Source organism: Dreissena polymorpha, chromosome 14, assembly GCF_020536995.1.
Source record: "Dreissena polymorpha isolate Duluth1 chromosome 14, UMN_Dpol_1.0, whole genome shotgun sequence".
In the NCBI taxonomy this organism is placed as follows: Eukaryota; Metazoa; Mollusca; class Bivalvia; order Myida; family Dreissenidae; genus Dreissena; species Dreissena polymorpha.
Window position 1 is genome coordinate 14,311,568 of NC_068368.1, and position 20,333 is coordinate 14,331,900.

At 35.9% G+C, this 20,333-nt stretch overlaps 1 protein-coding gene and 2 long non-coding RNA genes across 3 annotated transcripts in view; 2 read left to right on the forward strand and 1 right to left on the reverse strand.

The window, feature by feature from the left end:
• The window catches only part of LOC127857188 (uncharacterized), a 53,071-nt gene that overhangs the window by 15,800 nt on the left and 16,938 nt on the right, over positions 1 to 20,333 (forward strand). Inside the window, exons 6-8 of the mRNA XM_052393605.1 lie at positions 1,639 to 1,721; positions 2,265 to 2,486; positions 7,798 to 7,873. Coding sequence (XP_052249565.1) covers positions 1,639 to 1,721; positions 2,265 to 2,486; positions 7,798 to 7,873 — 381 coding nt within the window. The remainder of the gene's footprint in view (positions 1 to 1,638; positions 1,722 to 2,264; positions 2,487 to 7,797; positions 7,874 to 20,333) is intronic.
• On the forward strand, positions 195 to 1,015 carry LOC127857597 (uncharacterized). The gene is made up of 2 exons (XR_008038515.1): positions 195 to 565; positions 711 to 1,015. It is a non-coding gene; the product is annotated as an uncharacterized LOC127857597 (long non-coding RNA).
• Positions 16,802 to 18,407, reverse strand: LOC127857598 (uncharacterized). Its single transcript, XR_008038516.1, has 3 exons — positions 17,883 to 18,407; positions 17,436 to 17,625; positions 16,802 to 17,142 (listed from the first exon to the last, which is right to left on the reverse strand). It is a non-coding gene; the product is annotated as an uncharacterized LOC127857598 (long non-coding RNA).

The following is a 20,333-nucleotide window of genomic DNA, read 5'->3' on the forward strand; positions in this document are numbered from 1 at the left end:
AGAAGAGGGGGTATATTGCTTTGCACATGTCGGTCGGTCGGTCTGTCGGTCTGTCGGTCGGTCCATCCACCAGGTGGTTTCCGGATGATAACTCAAGAACGCTTAGGCCTAGGATCATGAAACTTCATAGGTACATTGATCATGACTCGCAGATGACCCCTATTGATTTTGAGGTCACTAGGTCAAAGATCAAGGTCACTGTGACCCGAAATAGTAAAATGGTTTCCGGATGATAATTCAAGAACGCTTATGCCTAGGATCATGAAACTTGATAGATAGATTGATCATGACTGGCAGATGACCCCTATTGATTTTCAGGTCACTAGGTCAAAGGTCAAGGTCACGGTGACCCGAAATAGTAAAATGGTTTCCGGATGATAACTCAAGAACGCTTATGCCTAGGATCATGAAACTTGATAGGTAGATTGACCATGACTCGCAGATGACCCCTATTGATTTTGAGGTCACTAGGTCAAAGGTCAAGGTCACGGTGACCCGAAATAGTAAAATGGTTTCCGGATGATAACTCAAGAACGCTTATGCCTAGGATCATGAAACTTGATAGGTAGATTGATCATGACTCGCATATGACCCCTATTGATTTTCAGGTCACAAGGTCAAAGGTCAAGGTCACGGTGACCCGAAATAGTAAAATGGTTTCCGGATGATAACTCAAGAACCCTTATGCCTAGGATCATGAAACTTGATAGGTAGTTTGATCATGACTGGCAGATGACCCCTATTGATTTTCAGGTCACTAGGTCAAAGGTCAAGGTCACGGTGACCCGAAATAGTAAAATGGTTTCTGGATGATAACTCAAGAACGCTTATGCCTAGGATCATGAAACTTCATAGGTACATTGATCATGACTGGCAGATGACCCCTATTGATTTTCAGGTCACTAGGTCAAAGGTCAAGGTCACAGTGACAAAACAACATATTAACAAAATGGCTGTCACTACAACTGAGAGCCCATATGGGGGGCATGCATGTTTTACAAACAGCCCTTGTATTGTTATTGTATTACTTCAACACTCAGATATGATACTGTATATGTATGACTTTAGATATTATATTGTATATATATGACTTTAAATAATATATTGTATGGATATGTCTTTTTACATTATATTGCAGATGTATTACTTGAAATATGATATAGTGTATGTATTACTTCATATATGCTGTTGTATAAATATGTATTACATGGTGTTGTATATGTATTACATGATATTGTTACTTTTGTATATAGGTATTACATTATATTATACATCTACTACATACTATTGTATATGTCTGAAAAATGAGGCAGCACTCAGATATAATACATGTATTGTTATGTTTGTCATTGTTATATATGAGTCGTGTTCTAAGAAAACTGGGCATAATGCATGTGCGTAAAGTGTCGTCCCAGATTAGCCTGTGCAGTCTGCACAGGCTAATCAGGGACGACACTTTCTGCCTAAATTTGATTTTTGCTAAGAAGAGACTTCATTTAAACGAAAAATGTCATAAAAAGGGAAAGTGTTGTCCCTGATTAGCCTGTGCGGACTGCACAGGCTAATCTGGGACGACACTTTACGCACATGCATTAAGCCCAGTTTTCTCAGAATGCCGCTCAAATTTATTTACTTCAGAACTACCTGATAAGAAGCAGCAGTTGCATGCGTTGAATCTGCTGGTGTTACTACTGCCCAGCGTACATCGGGATACTCTAGGCGTAAGTTATCAATGTTTCTTTTGCTGTATTTCCAGGAAATGACACACACATTTTCCGTATTTAGCATTGCAATGTATCATTATAGGACTGTTTCGATATTTATGAATGTTCCAAAAAGATAATTGTCTGATATAATGTCTAGCTGCTTAATCAACTTTATTATAAACACATCAGATAATGACAGGCCCCAATTCTTCTTTTATTACAAATTCAGAAATCCAGGAATTTACAAAACACTAATTTTTTCCTGTATGTATTTTGCATTAAAAGGTATCAAAAAAAGGTTTGTTTTAATAAATGTAAAAGTAACAAAAACATAATGATGTTTTGTCCTTCTATTTTGTAAATTTTATATTATTTTATTCTGTGCTAAACATGCAAAACATTGACAAATGTACCGTAAACCAGCAAAGTGTTTTGATAATATTGTTTTTATATGTGAGTCTTTTTAACAGAAGTTTCAGTATTGTACTTTGCTGTTTTCATAAAACAATTTTAATTCACACCAAAAAATGGTTACACACTACTAAAGTGCTATTTCAGGCACTTTTGGACCTGCTGCTAGAGATCATCAGCCACAGCGACACCAACAAGATGAGCCTCAACAACGTTGCCATGATCATGGCCCCTATTCTCTTCCTGGCCCCTAAAATAGGGAATGCGAACATTGGCAAGAACAAAGACGCGTTGGACCTGGAAATCAAGATGGCACAGGGTTACAATATCGTACGGATGATAATTCAATACAAGCACATTTTATGGACTGTGAGTATATTATTTAGCATTTGTAGCAAAACTTAAAAAAATAATCAAACTTAAATACAATTTAAAGTCACATAAATACTAAAAATCAACGAATGTTAAGTAAATTGTTTTGTAAAATAAACCCATGAAAAACCATTGTCACTTATAGCAAAAGCAAAAATTTCAACGCTAGATGTGGTATGTTAATATAGATTTAACAAGATACAAAATGCTCTTTTTTTATTTTTTGTGTCCCAGTATATTTCATGTGAATTTTCCGGGACGATATCCAAACATTTACAAGCAAATGCCAGATTGGCTTCAGGCAGCTTTGGAAGCACAACATAGTTCTCATTAGCTGCTCGAGGCCAATCCTCGCGTTTGCTCATAAATGTTTGGATATTGTCACAGAAAATTCACATCAAATAAATTTTGACACACAAAAAAAAACGAGCATTTTGTATCTGCTTTAATCATAACAGGCTTATCTGGGAGGAGGCTTTAGACACATGCATTTAACCCTTCGAATATCGTGTTTATGGTGATTACTAGTAAATACAAACACATTCTGTTGACAGTGAGATATTACAGACTTTTTGTTATAAAGCAGTATTCCTTAAATTTATTTGTAAAAAGCAGCAGGTATAATAGTGTGTAATAATTTTCATTGTATCAAATGTTTTTCAACATGCATATCGACATTGAGGTATATTTCTTAACAATTGAATAGTCAATGGAGAAATGAATGCAATGGAAATTAATTGGAGATAATGCAAAATGCCAAATCAAAAGCATTTAAATTTAAATGATATTTATATTATATAGATGTTTAAAGAAGAATATATTTGGGTTTTGATTAGGGATGGCAACGGTTATTTGGTTAACCGGTTATCCATTTCTTAAGGAGGTTAACTGGTTACAATATTAATATTCGGTGACTCTTCAGAAAACACGATGTTTGGTTAAACGCAATAAATGCTCAAATCGTTAGTTTTGTTTTACTACATTTTACTGTATTGGCCAATTCGCTTATCTTTTCGCAAACTATTGGCAATTACCACCCGTGGTTCCTCCTGCGGATCAAAAGCGATTAGAGTTGTAAACTATCTGGGTGCAGCGGATTAATGAGAAGGTTTTATTGTGCCATGGTGTTGACTACCATTGCTTGATAAAATCAATAAAGCTGGACACTGTGATTACACCCGATCACTGTTGTTTTAACAAAGATTATAAACTTAATCACCATAATGAAGACATTGAGTATAAACAGGCCGTAAAAACAAAGGTTTGGAAACCACTATGCCCATTGCAAAATATTTTTACGCTAATTGACCATTGTTATTAATCAGCAAACTGTTAATGCACATAATTCTTAAAAGATAATGAGTGTTAATAAAGCACAACATTATTCAAATTCTGCACTAGCTTTCATTGGTGTGGGTGTAGAACAATAATAATGTGTAAATGACATGAAGGTAATATTACAACAGAGAAATATCACGGTTCACCAACAAGCATGTAAACAATATAAAGAAGTGAAACTCCAGCTGCTGGATGTCGGAAATGACTTTTGAAAATGAATAAGTATTAGATTCAACATGTATAATATTAACACCATATGAAAAAATGGTTTAAGTAATAAGGTTACAAGACAATCAACATGACAGAGTATATTTGCATATACATGTAATTGTTTATAAACATATACATTTTTCGGAAGTTTTTTTTTCATTTATGTGTCAAAACGACAGTCGGTTTACCGGTTAACCGCTTGAATATCGAAACAGGTTAACTGGTTACGGATTGCTTATGTTTGCCATCCCTAGTTTTAATCTATTCCACTTTATAACATTATTTGTGTGTTACACATACATTATAACATCTGTTTTGTTTAACACTTAACCCTTTCCCACTCGGGAGAAAAGTGAAAATGGCTATGTGCAAACAGCATAAAACCAAAATAGCCTGCGAGTAACTTGCAGCCTGTTCAGGTTGTTTGCTGTTTGCTGCTCATCATTATCCAAGGGCCTTTAAAACTTGAATTTAGTAGGAAATGTCTTAAATTAAATAAAATTTTACTTTCTAAGGGACAACAAATGCATAAACATACATATCTAAGTGGTAAAGGTTTAATAAACTTATTTTTATGCCCCCGGTAGAGTGGCATATAGAAGTTGAACTGTCAGTCCATCTGTCTGTCTGCCAGTCTGTGCGTCTGTCAGAAAACTTTAACATTGGCCATAACATTGCAATTTTGAAGATTGCAACTTGATATTTGGCATGCATGTGTATCTCATGGAACTGCACATTTTGAGCTGTGAAAGGTTAAGGTCATCCTTCAAGGTCAATGGTCAAAAAAACAAATCCAAGGGAAGATACAAGTTTTAAAGGGAGATAAATTTTGTTTATCATTTGGCATGTACAGATCATTTTTATGCCCCCCCTTCGAAGAAGAGGGGGTATATTGTTTTGCACATGTCAGTCCGTCCGTATGTCCGTCCGTCCGTATGTCCGTCCGCCCACCAGATGGTTTCCGGATGATAACTCAAGAACGCTTAGGCCTAGGATTATGAAACTTCATAGGTACATTGATCATGACTCGCAGATGACCCCTATTGATTTTGAGGTCACTAGGTCAAAGGTCAAGTTCACGGTGACCCGAAATAGTAAAATGGTTTCCGGATGATAACTCAAGAACGCTTATGCCTAGGATCATGAAACTTCATAGGTACATTGATCATGACTCGCAGATGACACCTATTGATTTTCAGGTCACTAGGTCAAAGGTTAAGGTCACGGTGACCCAAAATAGTAAAATGGTTTCTGGATGATAACTCAAGAATGCTTATGCCTAGGATTATGAAACTTCATAGGCACATTGATCATTACTCGCAGATGACCCCTATTGATTTTCAGGTCACTAGATCAAAGGTCAAGGTCACAATGACTCAACTTAGAAAAATGGTTTCTGGATGATAACTCAAGAACGCTTACGCCTAGGATCATGAAACTTCAAAGGTACATTGATCATGACTCGCAGATGACCTCTATTGATTTTCAGGTCACTAGGTCAAAGGTCAAGGTCACAGTGCCAAAAAACGTATTCACACAATGGCTGCCGCTACAATTGACAGCCCATATGGGGGCATGTATGTTTACAAACAGCCCTTGTTGACCTTTGACCTTGAAGTATGACCTTGACCTTTCACCACTCCAAATGTGCAGCTCCATGAGATATACATGCATGCCAAATATCAAGTTGCTATCTTCAATATTGCAAAAGTTATGAGCAAGGTTAAGTATTCGGACAGACACAATCAATGACAGACAGACACATACAATGACAGACAGACAGACAGGCTAAAAACAATATACCCCCGATCATTCGATCCGGGGGCATAAAAAGACACTAGCATATACAAATTGATTTAACATAAACACTGGTTGTTTAATTGGATTTTTTAAATCCTCAACAAAAGGGACCATGTCAATGTGTTCATGAACACAGTTAACAAATTCAATCATAATGACAAAACATGCCATCACTTTTTATGCAAAAGTCATGGAAAGAGCTTATTGTACTAAAAGTATACACAGATATTAGAAAATACTTTTTAAACACAAATTGTATAGTTTAGTTTTGGAAAATGGCCGAAACTTAAGCTTAAGTCATTGTCGAATTCCGGTCAATATCATATAATTTCTAGCGCCTTGATGAGGATAACATGTTATCCTTCTCCAATATCACGCGTGAATTGTCATATTTTCAAACCTCAATGCCACGTATTACAGAGTAAATGCATGCAGCGCCTTAAAAAATAAGGAATATACAGAATATGCCTTTTTTAATCTAACATGTATATGTAATATAGTGTTTTTCTGGTTGGGTTCAATGTCGAATTTCACTATGGTCAGTATATAAAACTTAAAAAAAACGGTTTCTTTCAATAATATTGTATTCAATTTAATAATAGTGTTCATAAGAAAATGTTCATGATGAAACACTGTAGGGTTACACAATTCCCTGTAGATTGGATCAAGACTTTTATAGCCCTGAAATTAAACAATAACATACACATTTATTATGCTCCCCCAAAATTTATTTTGGGGGGAGCATATAGTCGCCGCTTCGTCCGTCCGTCCGTGCGTCCTTCCGTCCGTGCACAATTTTTGTCCGGGCTATTTCTCAGCAACTAATGACCGGAATTCAATGAAACTTTATGGGAAGCTTCACTACCAAGAGGAGATGTGCATATTATCAGCGGGTTCTGGTCGGATGATTTTTTACAGAGTTTTGGCGCTTTAAAATTTTCTATAAAAAAATTCTTGTCCCCCCAACTACTGTGCCCTCAAGATGTTTCCTTTTATCTGAATATATAGTGCAATATTGTGACAAAAAAAAACTTTGGGGAGCATCACCTGTCTCCGACGGTTTCTTGTATCATATAGATAAAAAATTAGAATAACCTGCAAGTTAATCATGTTCACACATAAACTTATTAACAGGATGTGTTCTAGTGGCCCAATAAAATTAACACTTTACACATGTATAAATATTCTCTATGCAATACTTATGATAAAACAATGCTTAGAAAACAGTTAACATCACATATATAAAATTACATACAAAAGTTATGTTTTCTTCTCTTTCACTCACACACATATACAATACATATCAACATACCAAATGTGGTTTGGGCTTTTACATCTGTCTGTCCGCCTCTCTCTTCTCACTGACTTGTGATGGTTAAAACTGCAACATTACATTCATGGTGCACAATAGAAAGAGTGTGATTAATGTATATAGGACTTATAAATGGAAAAGCACAGTACTCTCCCAAATACAGGTTTATACACAAAACCTCAATACAAAGTATTTACAAACAGAGCCTTACCCATTTGCAATCAATTCAAAAGTATATAATAAATACAACAATGTATTGCATGTTTAATACACTTAGTACTAACCTGATAAGAAGAAATACGAATTAAGAAATAAAAATCTGCATCTTAAGAAAAAAAAACCTGACTGCTGACATTTTGACTGTCCAGAACACAATGCAAAAGAGAGGGAAAAATAATCTGGCTGAACAGGTTTTAAAATCAATCAACTGTTGTAATTTTAACTGTTGTAATTGGTCACAGTGGTCACCTGACTACGTTGATTAAAAATTCAGTCAACTACGACATTTGGTCACAGTGGTCAAATGTAGATAATTTACTACTCTGATAGTATTATTGGAAATTCTACCTGGTTACATATATATAATATATTCAATTACAACTCTTATCTTATTGCTTCACCGTATTATATTTTTGAAATGTCTTTCAGCAAAATGCAATGAAGGCAGTGTCAACAACGAACATTGCTATGGCGGGCAACTTAGAAAACAATGCTGACATATTTGGTGAGTATCCAAATATTTTTAATATTGTATACAAAACTTTTATGTCATAGTGGAAAAAATACAATATTTTGTAATTATTATTAGTTAATTATATGTGTTAATATGTACATCCATCGTGTAATTTGTTAGAAAGTACTAAAGATTCTTAAAATAATCTGGCTGTTCATTAAATGGCAATTTGGGAATTAACGTAATTCATTTGTCAAAACATTTGTTCCAATAATATATCAGCTGAGTTCGAAAATGTTTCCAGTCCCTTGAAAAACATTTCCACCAGAGGTCGGGGCAGTTTTTCTTATATGGCTATCGTAAATCCTTATCAACACTCTAGAAGTCTAATTATGCCCCCCTTAGAAGATTGTTTTGCACATGTCGGTCGGTCGGTCCGTCCACCAGATGGTTTCCGGATGATAACTCGAGAACGCTTAGGCCTAGGATCATGAAACTTCATAGGTACGTTGATCATGACTGGCAGATGACCCCTATTGATTTTCAGGTCACTAGGTCAAAGGTCAAGGTCACGGTGACCCAAAATAGTAAAATGGTTTCCGGATGATAACTCAAGAACGCTTATGACTAGGATCATGAAACTTCATAGGTACATTGATCATGACTGGCAGATAACCCCCATTGATTTTCAGGTCACTAGGTCAAAGGTCAAGGTCACAGTGACAAAAACATACTCACACAATGGCTGTCACTACAACGGAGAGCCCATATGGTGGGCATGCATGTTTTACAAACTGCCCTTGTTCCTACAGTATCAAAGCTATTGCTTTCATACTTGCAACACTTATTAACTATCATAAGGGGACTGTGCAGGCAAAGTAATGTATCTCTGACTGGCATTTGGACGGAATTATGGGCCCTTTATACTTAAAAAATTGAATATTTTGTTAAGTTTTGTGTTTTGGTCAACTTTACCCCTAAACTATCATAGATATTGCTTTCATACTTGGAACACTCGCAAACTATCATAAGGGTACAGTAAAAGGACAAGTTGCATAACTCTGGTTGTCATTTTTACGGAATTATGGCCCTTTTTTGACTTAGTAACTTTGAATATATGGTTAAATTTTGTGTTTCGATCCACTTTACTTCTAAAGTATCAAGGCTATTGCTTTCAAACTTCAAATACTTTCATGCTATCATGAGGTTACTGTACCTGGCAAGTTGAATTTTACCTTGACCTTTGAATGACCTTGACTCTCAAGGTCAAATTATTAAATTTTGCTAAAAATGCCATAACTTCTTTATTTTTGAATAGATTTGATTGATACTTTGACAAAACTACTCTTACCTGACATACCACAATAGACTCCACCCAAACCATCCCCCATGCCCTCCCCCCCCCCGAATAATCCCCCCCCTAATTTTTTTTTTTAAGATCATCTCACAAATGACCATCACACCCTCACACTATACTATACCCCCCCCCCACCCCACCCCCAAATTGTTTTTTTTTGAAACGGTTAAAAAACACAAATATTTATTTTTATTATTTTATGTTTGAAATACCGTCCAACCATCGCACCCAAGAATACTCCCCCCCCCACCCGAATTCCCCCCCCCCCTAATTTTTTTTTTTTAAGATCATCTCACAAATGACCACCACACCCTCACACTATACTATACCCCCCCCCCCACCCCCCGAATCTCCCCCCTAATTTTTTTTTTTGTGTGTAAGATCATCTCACAAATGATTACTACACCCTCACACTATACTATTCCCCCCCCCATGAATCCCCGCCCCTATTTTTTTTTTAAGATCATCTCACAAATGACCACCACACCCTCACACTATACTATACCCCTCCACCCCCTCCACCCCCCCACCCCCCCCCCCCCCAATTTGTTTTTTGAAACTGTTAAAAACACAAATATTTATTTTTTATTATTTTATGTTTGAAATCCCGTCCAACCATCGCACCCAAGAATACCCCCCACCCCCCCTCTCCCCCCCTCCGAATCCCCCCCCCTATTTTTTTTTTTTTGTAAGATCATCTCACAAATGTCGACCACACCCTCACACTATACTATACCCCCACACCCCCCCATTTTTTTTTTGAAACGGTTAAAAAAACACAAATATTTATTATGCCCCCCTTCGAAGAAGAGGGGGTATATTGCTTTGCTCATGTCGGTCGGTCCGTCTGTCCGTCCGTCCGTCCACCAGGTGGTTGTCATGCGATAACTCAAGAACGCTTGGGCCTAGGATCATGAAACTTCATAGGTACATTGATCATGACTGGCAGATGACCCCTATTGATTTTGAGGTCACTAGGTCAAAGGTCAAGGTCACGGTGACTCGAAATAGTAAAATGGTTTTTGAATGATAACTCAAGAATGCATACGCGGCCAACAGGGCACACTCTGAACAATATTACTGAAGCAACTGGTCTGTAATCCTAAATCTATAATTATCAATCCAATGAAACATCATCCTTTTAGTAAAATACAGTGGATAAGTAAAAATATTATCAGAATATGAGATATTTTGTATATTTTGTATATTCAATATTGTGTTAATGTTTAATTTTGTTGATTAATATAAATATTAGCAGGACAGGGGAGGTAATACACTCTTATATACAGGGGAAACAAATGCAATAAGTTTAAATTTATTGTTACAGCATTTGCCTCCCTTGTAATATATTTAAATTTTACCAAATGTAAGGCTAACTGCATTTTTGTAATGCATACGACTACTACAACTACTACTACTACTACTACTACTACTACTACTACTACTTCTACTACTACTACTACAACTGCTGCTGCTGCTGCTGCAGCTGCTGCTACTGCTGCTGCTACTACTACCACTACTACTACTACTACTTCTACTACTACTACTACTACTACTACTACTACTACTACTACTACTACTACTACTACTCTACTACTACTACTACTACTACTACTACTACTACTACTACTACTACTACTACTACTTCTACTACTACTACTACTACTACTACTACTACTACTACTACTACTACTACTACTGCACCACCCAACCACCCACCCACCCCACCCACCCACCCACCCACCAACCACCACCACCACCACCGTTCACAGTGACAAAAAACGTATTCACACAATGGCTGCTACTACAACTTATAGCCCATATAGGGGGGCATGCATGTTTTACAAACAGCCCTTGTTTTTTAGCTCACCTGAGCGATAGCTCGAGGTGAGCTATTGTGATCACTCAGCGTCCGGCGTCCGTCCGTCCGTCCGTCCGTATACAAATTTGTAAACATTTTCTTCTACTAAACCATTGAGCCAATTTCAACTAAATTTCATGTGGAGCATCCCTAGGTCATGGGACAAAAGAATTGTTAAAAAAAATTTGATCACATAACCAAGATGGCCGCCATGACCATATATGGTAAAAACCTTAAAAAATCTTCTTGTCAGAAACCGCTCATCAGATTTTCAAAAAAATTCACAGGGATGACCTTTGAGGGCTCCCCTGAAAAATTTGTTCAAAGAAATTTGATTCGTCAAAAAACATGGCCGCAGGAGCTCGTTGAACTTTGCATGTTTATTCGTTTTTGCCTATTTTGTGAAAACTTTCAAAAATCTTCCACATTTTTTGTCCGATCCTTTCCAAATTTGCACAGTGTCTTTATATCAATGAGGACACAAAACCTACAAAAAATGAGCATTATTGGTCCATGAAGTACAGAATTACCTCCCCTTGAATTGAGAAAATGGTGTTTATGCAATAAAGTCCAAATTTTTCATCCAATTCTTTCCAAACTTGTAAGGATTTAGCATGGTTCAAACAAGGGAAACAACTACGGTTTATGCATGTTCTTTTTATTACAGATTTGCCTCCCTTTAATTCATTCAAAATCTCATTTTACAGCAGAGATTCCAAATCTGACCTGTAAATGAGCCCCATATTTACTGCTGGTGCTATGTTACCTTTTCCCATTTGATCATTCTTAAGTATTGGTCTTGTAATGCTGCTACTGCTACTGCTACTGCTACTACTACTACTACTACTACTACTACTACTACTACTACTACTACTACTACTACTACTACTTCTACTACTACTACTACTACTACTACTTCTACTACTACTACCACTACTACTACTACTACTACTACTACTACTACTACTACTACTACTACTACTACTACTACTACTACTAGTACTACTACTACTAGTACTACTACCACCACCACCACCACCACCACCACCACCACCACGTCTACTATTACTACTTCTACTACTACTGCCACTACTACTACTACTTTTACCACTACTACTACTACTACTACTACTACTACTACCACTACTACTACTACTACTACTACTACTACTACTACTACTACTACTTCTACTACTACTACTACTACTTCTACTACTACTACTACTACTACTACTACAACTACTATTACTACTACTACTACTACTACTACTACTACTACTACTACTACTACTACTACTACTACTACTACTACTACTACTACTACTACACCACCACCACCACCACCACCACCACCACCACCACCATTCACAGTGACAAAAAACGTATTCACACAATGGCTGCTACTACAACTTATAGCCCATATAGGGGGGCATGCATGTTTTACAAACAGCCCTTGTTTCTATGGGATTTTAACCACAACTGTTCATGTTTATCTCCGACACATATTTTTAGGTCACCTGTCATGAAGTGACACAGTGAGCTTATGTGATCGTGTGATGTCCGGCGTCCGTTGTGCGTGCCTGCGTGTGTCCGTGCGTCCGTCCGTCAACAATTTGTTTGTGTAGACAGTAGAGGTCACAGTTTGCATCCAATCTTGATGAAATTTGGTCAAAATGTTTATCTTGATGAAATCCGGTTTGGGATTGTATTTGGGTCATCTGGGGTCAAAAACAAGGTCACTAGGTCAAATAATAGAACAACCTTCTGTAGACAATAGAGGTCACAGTTTTCATCCAATCTTTATGAAATTTGGTCAGAATGTTTATCTTGATGAAATCTGGGTTGGGATTTTATTTGGGTCATCTGGGGTCAAAAACTAGGTCACTAGGTCAAATAATAGAAAAACCTTGTGTAGACATTAGAGATCACAGTTTTCATCCAACCTTTATGAAATTTGGTCAGAATTCTTGATGAAATCTGGGTGGGATTGTATTTGGGTCATCTGGGGTAAAAATCTAGGTCAAATAAATAGAAAAACCTTGTGTTGACAATAGAGGTCACAGTTTTCATCCAATATTTATGAACTGTGGTCAGAATGTTTATCTTGATGAAATCTGGATTGGGATTGTATTTGGGTCATCTAGAGTCAGGAACTAGGTCACTAGGTCAAATCATAGAAAAACATTGTGTAGACAATAGAGGTCATAGTTTTCATCTGATCTTAATGAGTCAGGTGAGCGATTCAGGGCCATTATGGCCCTCTTGTATTATTTTATTTTTGAAATACCGGCCAGCCATCGCACCCAAGAATACCCCCCCCCATCCCCCCTTCTCCCCCCCCCCCCTGAATTCTCCCCCCCCCCCCCTAATTTTTTTTTTAAGATCATCTCACACATGACCACCACCACCCCCCGAAATTTATTTTTTTGGAAACGGTTAAAAAACACAAATGTTTATTTTTAAGCCACTTGATATTTGGCATGCATGTGTATCTCATAGAGCTGCACATTTTGAGTGGTGAATGGTCAAGGTCATCCTTCAAGGTCAAAGGTCAAATAAATGGGGGGATAGTGTTTTACAAACACATCTTGTTTAATCATGCCCCTTTGGTCAAAATTGCAATCATGATATGGGGATAACATTTTTAGGTTAAGTTCTGATTAAAGTTCACATATTACAACATGTGTTGTCTGCAGGTGTATTCTTCATCACTATCGTGATGAGCTCTAGCTTTTGTTACATTTTATTGTAAATAGTTAGGTTATTTAATGTTAAACTTTTGAAGAAAGTTTATATTGCAAATGATTTGGAAGAGGTTAATTAATGTTAAACTTTTGAAGAAAGTTTATATTGCAAAAAGATTTGGAAGAATTCTCTAGTTGAACTTTTTTTTAAGTCGGAAATAACTTGTGCATAGTAAAAACAAGTGTTCAGGAAAACAATAGGCTGACTGAGGCGCTCATGCAGAAAACTTCACAAAGCATGTACAAATGTGCTCCCCAAGAATAGTGCCACACATGAAAGGAGTTTCTTTACTTGTTTCATCGGACGGGACTTATGGTTTTGTCTCCGTCCGTCCGTCCATCACACTTTTCTGGATCTTGCGATAACTTTAAAAGTTCTGAATATTTTTTCATGAAACTTGGAACATGGATAGATGGAAATATGGACATTATGCACGTCATTTCATTTTGTTCCTATGTCAAAAATTGTGGTTGCTATGGAAACAAAAACAAAAAATATTCTGACAATTGTGAATTTTCTTACATTGGTGGAGCCGGTAGGGGATTTTTATTGCTTTGCAATATTCTTGTTTTGTATATTTTGCACAGATTTTCAGATTTTAACTACTGCTGTAATCAAGCCAATCGAAGTGCATTTCGCACTTAGTCTTTATCAATGTTTTTCATGTTTTGACATTGATTCACTGTCTAAATATGGACTTTTAGCGTAAGGTTCTGTGTAGCAATCTTCCTCAGACCAAAACAGGTTTGCTCCAATAGACCCGGCTTTTAGAATACCACGATGTCTATCATCATTCCTGCGAACATCTCCTTCAGAACAGCCAGGCCAAATTGTATGACACTTGGCAGCGATATTTATTTTTATGAAGCCTTTCAAAAGTTGTTCAAATAATTGTATTCCATGCAGAACTGTGGTTGCAATGGAAACTGAAATGGTATAGTTTTCCTGATGTGCATATAGAAAAAACTTGTACAATCTTGTCAGAAACCAATATTCTGGTTTGGAACAAATGTTTCTTGAGAAATCCTTTACCAAGGTTGTTGAAATTATTTGATTCATCAATTAACATGACTGCCAAGGGCGGGGCTACTTGTGTTATAGGTATTCATAGAAGTCATTACATGTTGTCCTTATGATTTTGTTTTAATCTTCTTCCTTACTATAAGGATTCGGGCCTTGATATTTGGTATTCAACATCATAGACCTGTACCAGATTTATTCAAGTCATGCCCCTGTGGTCTATACTGGTTACAAGGAAAGGTCACTTTGGTTATATGGACTTAAAAGCGGAAATAACATTTAGTACAGCAAAATAACTTAAAAATTCTCTGAAAGCACATGGCCCTTTGTATCTTGAATAAATTCTTTTTTGTGTGTCCGGAGCCATATCTTGGAAGTGCTTTGGCGGATTTCATTGAAACTTGGTATGGGTTTGTATATCAATAAGAGGATGATGCACGCCAAATGGCATTGTACACCATCTGTTAATAACGGAGTTATGGCCCTTTGTATCTTGAAAAAATGCTTTTTTGAGTGTCAAATATACCTAACACTTTTGTGTCCAGAAGCATATTGGCGGGGGATATCAATTCAACGAATTTGCTTGTTTTAATTGTTATGGTTTATACAAGCAGTATCTACAAGTCCGTTAAATGAACACATCCCGAAGCGAAATGGTAAAAATGCCAAATTTGATTTTTTTTCTTTTTTTTGGATGACGTATTTAATGATTATTATATCTCAACTCAATTTCAATTACATCAAACAAAGTATATAACTATAATTTGTACGATGTTGTTCTATCATTTGAATTTTTATGAAGAGTTGTGTTAAAATTATTTTTGTCCAATACCGAGTGCAAATTCCCAATCCGCAAATCGCATTTTTCTTAAATGGGCCAGAAAACAACCTGTTATTCAAGCAAAATGCATTCTCATAAAAAGTGTAAACACTGTAATCCTTATTTGAACAATAATTATTGTCCACACAGGCAAGATACTTTAGAATGACAGAAGTGTTTCAATTTGATCTGTTCGAATATACATATCAGCGACACCACCCTTCTCAAAAAAGTGTGTGAAATGTACGTTTTACGTACGTTTTGCGTGCGTTAAACGTGGCGGTATTGGCACTGCGTTTTTTGTGCGCTTTTTCTTACCGAGTGAGTTTTTAACAAAAAAAAAAACAAACAAGAAAATTTGCGCTTTTTGTGGATAAATGTGCGCTTAAACGTGTGCTTTTTATAAGTGTGTTCAATGTGCGCTTTTATGTGCGTTAAATGTGCGTTAAACGTGTGCTTTTTATATAAGTGCGTTTTTGGACTACCATTTATGTGTGTAAAATGTGCGCTTTTAAGTGCCTTAAATGTGCGCTTTTTGTGAGTTAAATGTGCGTTTTTTTTATTTAAAAAGCGCACATTTAACTCACAAAAAGCGCAGTTATAACCCACATAAAAGCGCACATGTGTGTTAAAGTGCGCTTTTATGTGCGTTAAATGTGCGTTAAACGTGCGCTTTTTATAAGTGCGTTTGTGACTGCCATTTATGTGTGTAAAATGTGCGCTTTTAAGTGCGTTAAATGTGAGCTTTTTGTGAGTTAAATGTGCCCTTTTTTATTTAAAAAGCGCACATTTAACTCACGAAAAGCGCAGTTATAACCCACATAAAAGCGCACATGTGTGTTAAATGTGCGCTTTTATGTGCGTTAAATGTGCGCTTTTTAAATAAAAAAAGCGCACATTTAACTCACAAAAAGCGCACATTTAACGCATGTTAAGCGCAGTTATAACCCACACAAAACTCACAATTTACGCACATGAATGGCAGCAAAAAACGCACTGACAAAAAGCACACATGTGCGTTAAAGGTGCATCTTTTGCCTTAACAGTTATTTTGCCTTAACAGTTGATTCAATTCAATTCAACCTCTAAAAAAAGTTTTTTTAAATTCAGATATGCAATAAAAACCAATAATTATATAAACATATATATTTGTGTATTTTAATAATTACAAGATAATTCAATTTTATACTTTAATGTACACCAACATTTTTTAACATACATGAGTAATTAAATATCAATGGCAATTTGATGAAATAAATATAAACATAATTTGATTATAAATAAACAAAAAATAATAGCATACTATAATAACATGTACAGTATATACACACGAACAGCTATATACATAAGAAAGATGCATATCAATCAAGGCCTTTCAGCATTTCTTTGAGGCAGCGGAGTGCAGCTCTCATCTTTCTCTCCAAGTCTGCCACCAGCCGGTCAAACTTCTTTGCATCTATTATACTGTCATGGCCTTTGCGCGATGCGTCTCGTGCATGATCTCATTTGATCAGGTCCTGAAAGATATTTTATAATGTAAGTGTTGAATATTGCTGTTATGGTAATCTTGTTGCTATAAAAATTATAAATTTAAATCAAAACTAGTTTGTTTGCTTGTTGTTTTTGGTTGTTTATTTTGCAATTTTAATCTCCTGATCACATGTGACTTAACGCTTTTCATAAATAAATACGTTTGATAGAAAATACTGTTCGAAAATGTACCAAGATACGTGTTCTCATTTTGCTGTGTGGACTGGTCGGAAGTGTGACACCTTTAAAATGCAATAACCAGTACCCTGTGTAGTTTTACCTCTAAACAAATCCAGCTTTTCTTGGTCAAGGAGACTCAGGGCGCGGTTTTCCCACTCCTGTTCTCCTCATGTCGGCCAGCTTGTGCAGGGTAAAACCTGGTATTCAAGTCCATACATCAGGTAGTCTCTCTTTTGCTCCCTTTTTTGGCAGGCGATGCGATGATGCACATTCTTTCCATGGGGTTTAACCTTTAAATTTAAAAGTTCTCATTTAATATGGAGGAAAAATCTGTTCATTAATGACCAAAAATAGGTATAAATAACTTTAAGATGACAATAACCATAAAATACAGCCAAAATAATTCAAATGGTGTTGTTTTTCTTTAAAATTGCATTACATTTACTCATCCATTTACATTTCCCAGTGACAATACATAAATATGATAATGATCATAATTAATTCAATAAACTAAATAAAAAAGGGATGCAGAATTGAAAATACGAACCTGTTACAACAGACTGTTCTTCAGTATTCCAAAAATACAGGCAGTTGTTTAACTAGACCATATCACTTTATATGTCTTTAACCACCCACTTTTAATCTCTTTTATTGTTGATTTACACATTGTAGTAAATACACATTTTTTCATCACACAATACTTCATGCTGAAAGTATTTCAAGACATTTTACACTAGAATAATAAGTCTTAATTCTAGCTTAAAGTCAGTTGCTGATGCTGCTTGTTTTCAAAAAATAACTTCCTATCTGTGGTTCTCAAATAGATGGTGCCTGAACAAATCAAAAGTATATCAACACCCCTTAGTTAGGCTTAGATGGAGGACTGATAGGGACTGGCTATTCTCTTATCTGATACCATGCTGTGTCTAAGCCAAAAATTGCATAATTTGAGAAATACTGATAAGGCAGTCATTTCAACACCAAAATATTTATTGAATAATACACAGCACCCTTAACACATTATATTTAATTGTAAATATTTAAATATAACATGCTGAATGGTTTTAGCAAATAATATTAATAGTATAATTATTCTTTTAATTGCCTTTTAAAATGTATGTTTATGGTCAATGTGGTAGACATTAATTGTATTAGGGTATAAATATCAGTATAAGAAAGTTCAAATACTTATTTATGTTGAGGAAATATAATTGATACTATCAAGCACACATAATACTTTTGACACTTTCAATATTTTTAATTAGTTACACACAGTCTGATTTAGGTGGAAATTTTTAGAAATGTTTGAGATTAAAACGTAAGCAATAGGGTATGCATTGAAATTGTATGATAAAGTATGTAAACATTAAACAGGTTAATATGGACAACCAGTAATAATTCAAACTGCCCCTTATATTATTACAGGTTACTGAGATATATGTCTATGTTTAATCATTTGATGTAAATAAATTGTTAGAGCCTGCAACAATTTTGTTTCTTGTTCATTTTCTGTACAACATTTGCTAAACGGTTGTTAAAGACGCACTTTTTAAGAAGTGTGTTAAACATGTGTCTTTTTAGATACATCCTTTTAAAACAGATCATATGATAAAAACGCACTTATGAAATAAAAGACTAACTTATGCTTAAAAAAGACGCACATCAAAATAGAAAAACGCACTTTTGTGAGAAAAAACCCACATCTGTAAACCTTAAAACACACTTCTTAGATAAAAGACGCACTTCCTAAACAAAAGACGCACTTCTTAGATAAAAAACACACATTTTGCTCACATCTACACTCAAAAGCGCACTTACAGATGAAGAAAACACACAAAAAACGCACTTCCTAAATAAAAGACGCACTTCTTAGTTAAAAAACACACATTTTGCTCACATCTACACTCAAAAGCGCACTTACAGATGAAGAAAACACACAAAAAACGCACTTTTTCACTAAAATAATGCACTTGAAAAGAAAAAACGCACAAAAAGCGCACTTAAATGCACTTTTGAACACTGAAAACGCACATATTAACAAAAAACACACAATTAACACACTTTTAAGTGCGCTAAATGTGTGTTTTGGTAAAAAGTGCGTTTTTATTTGACAAGGGCAAGTTACTCTAAAAATGTAAACAAATTTAATGTTTATAGAAATTATTATATTAAATTACAATGACCTTTACAAAAACTAATCAATACCATGTTTTAAAATCCAACACACTTCATTCTTATACTGACAGTGTTCTCACCATTGGTAATGGTGCAGTGGCACTTTGGATTGGGAAAAATTACGTTGTTTTGACAAAAGTTGTGAAATTGATTTCTTGCTAACAAATACTTAAAAATTGAGATTAAAAATGTGTTCGATTTTTAGCTCCACTGGCCAAAGTCCAGCGGGGCTTATGTCATGGTCCTGTGTCCGTCGTGTGTGCGTGCGTGCGTGCGTCCGTGCGTGCGTGCGTTAACTTTTTCTTTAAACATCTTCTTCTCCTAAACTACTGGTCCAAATCTGATGATATTTCTCAGGAATGTTCCTGTGGTGAACCTCTTTCAAATTTGTTCAAATTATGCCCCTGGGGTCAAATTTGACCATGCCCCGGGGGGTCAAAAAATTGAAAATTTGCTTATATAAGGCCTATTTTGTGCAAACTTTATAAATCTTCTTGTCCATAACCATTAAGCCTAGGGCTACCAAATTTGGTATGTATTGACATCTTATAGTCCTCTACCAAGTTTGTTCAAATTATGCCCCTGGGGTCAAATTTGACCCTGCCCCGGGGGGTCAAAAATTGAAAATTTGCTTATATAAGGCCTATTTTGTGCAAACTTTTAAAATCTTCTTGTCCGTAACCTTTGGGCCTAGGGCTACCAAATTTGCTATGTAGTGACATCTTATAGTCCTCTACCAAGTTTGTTCAAATTATGCCCCTGGGGTTAAATTTTACCCTGCCCCGGGGGGTCAAAACATTGAAAATTTGCTTATATAAGGCCT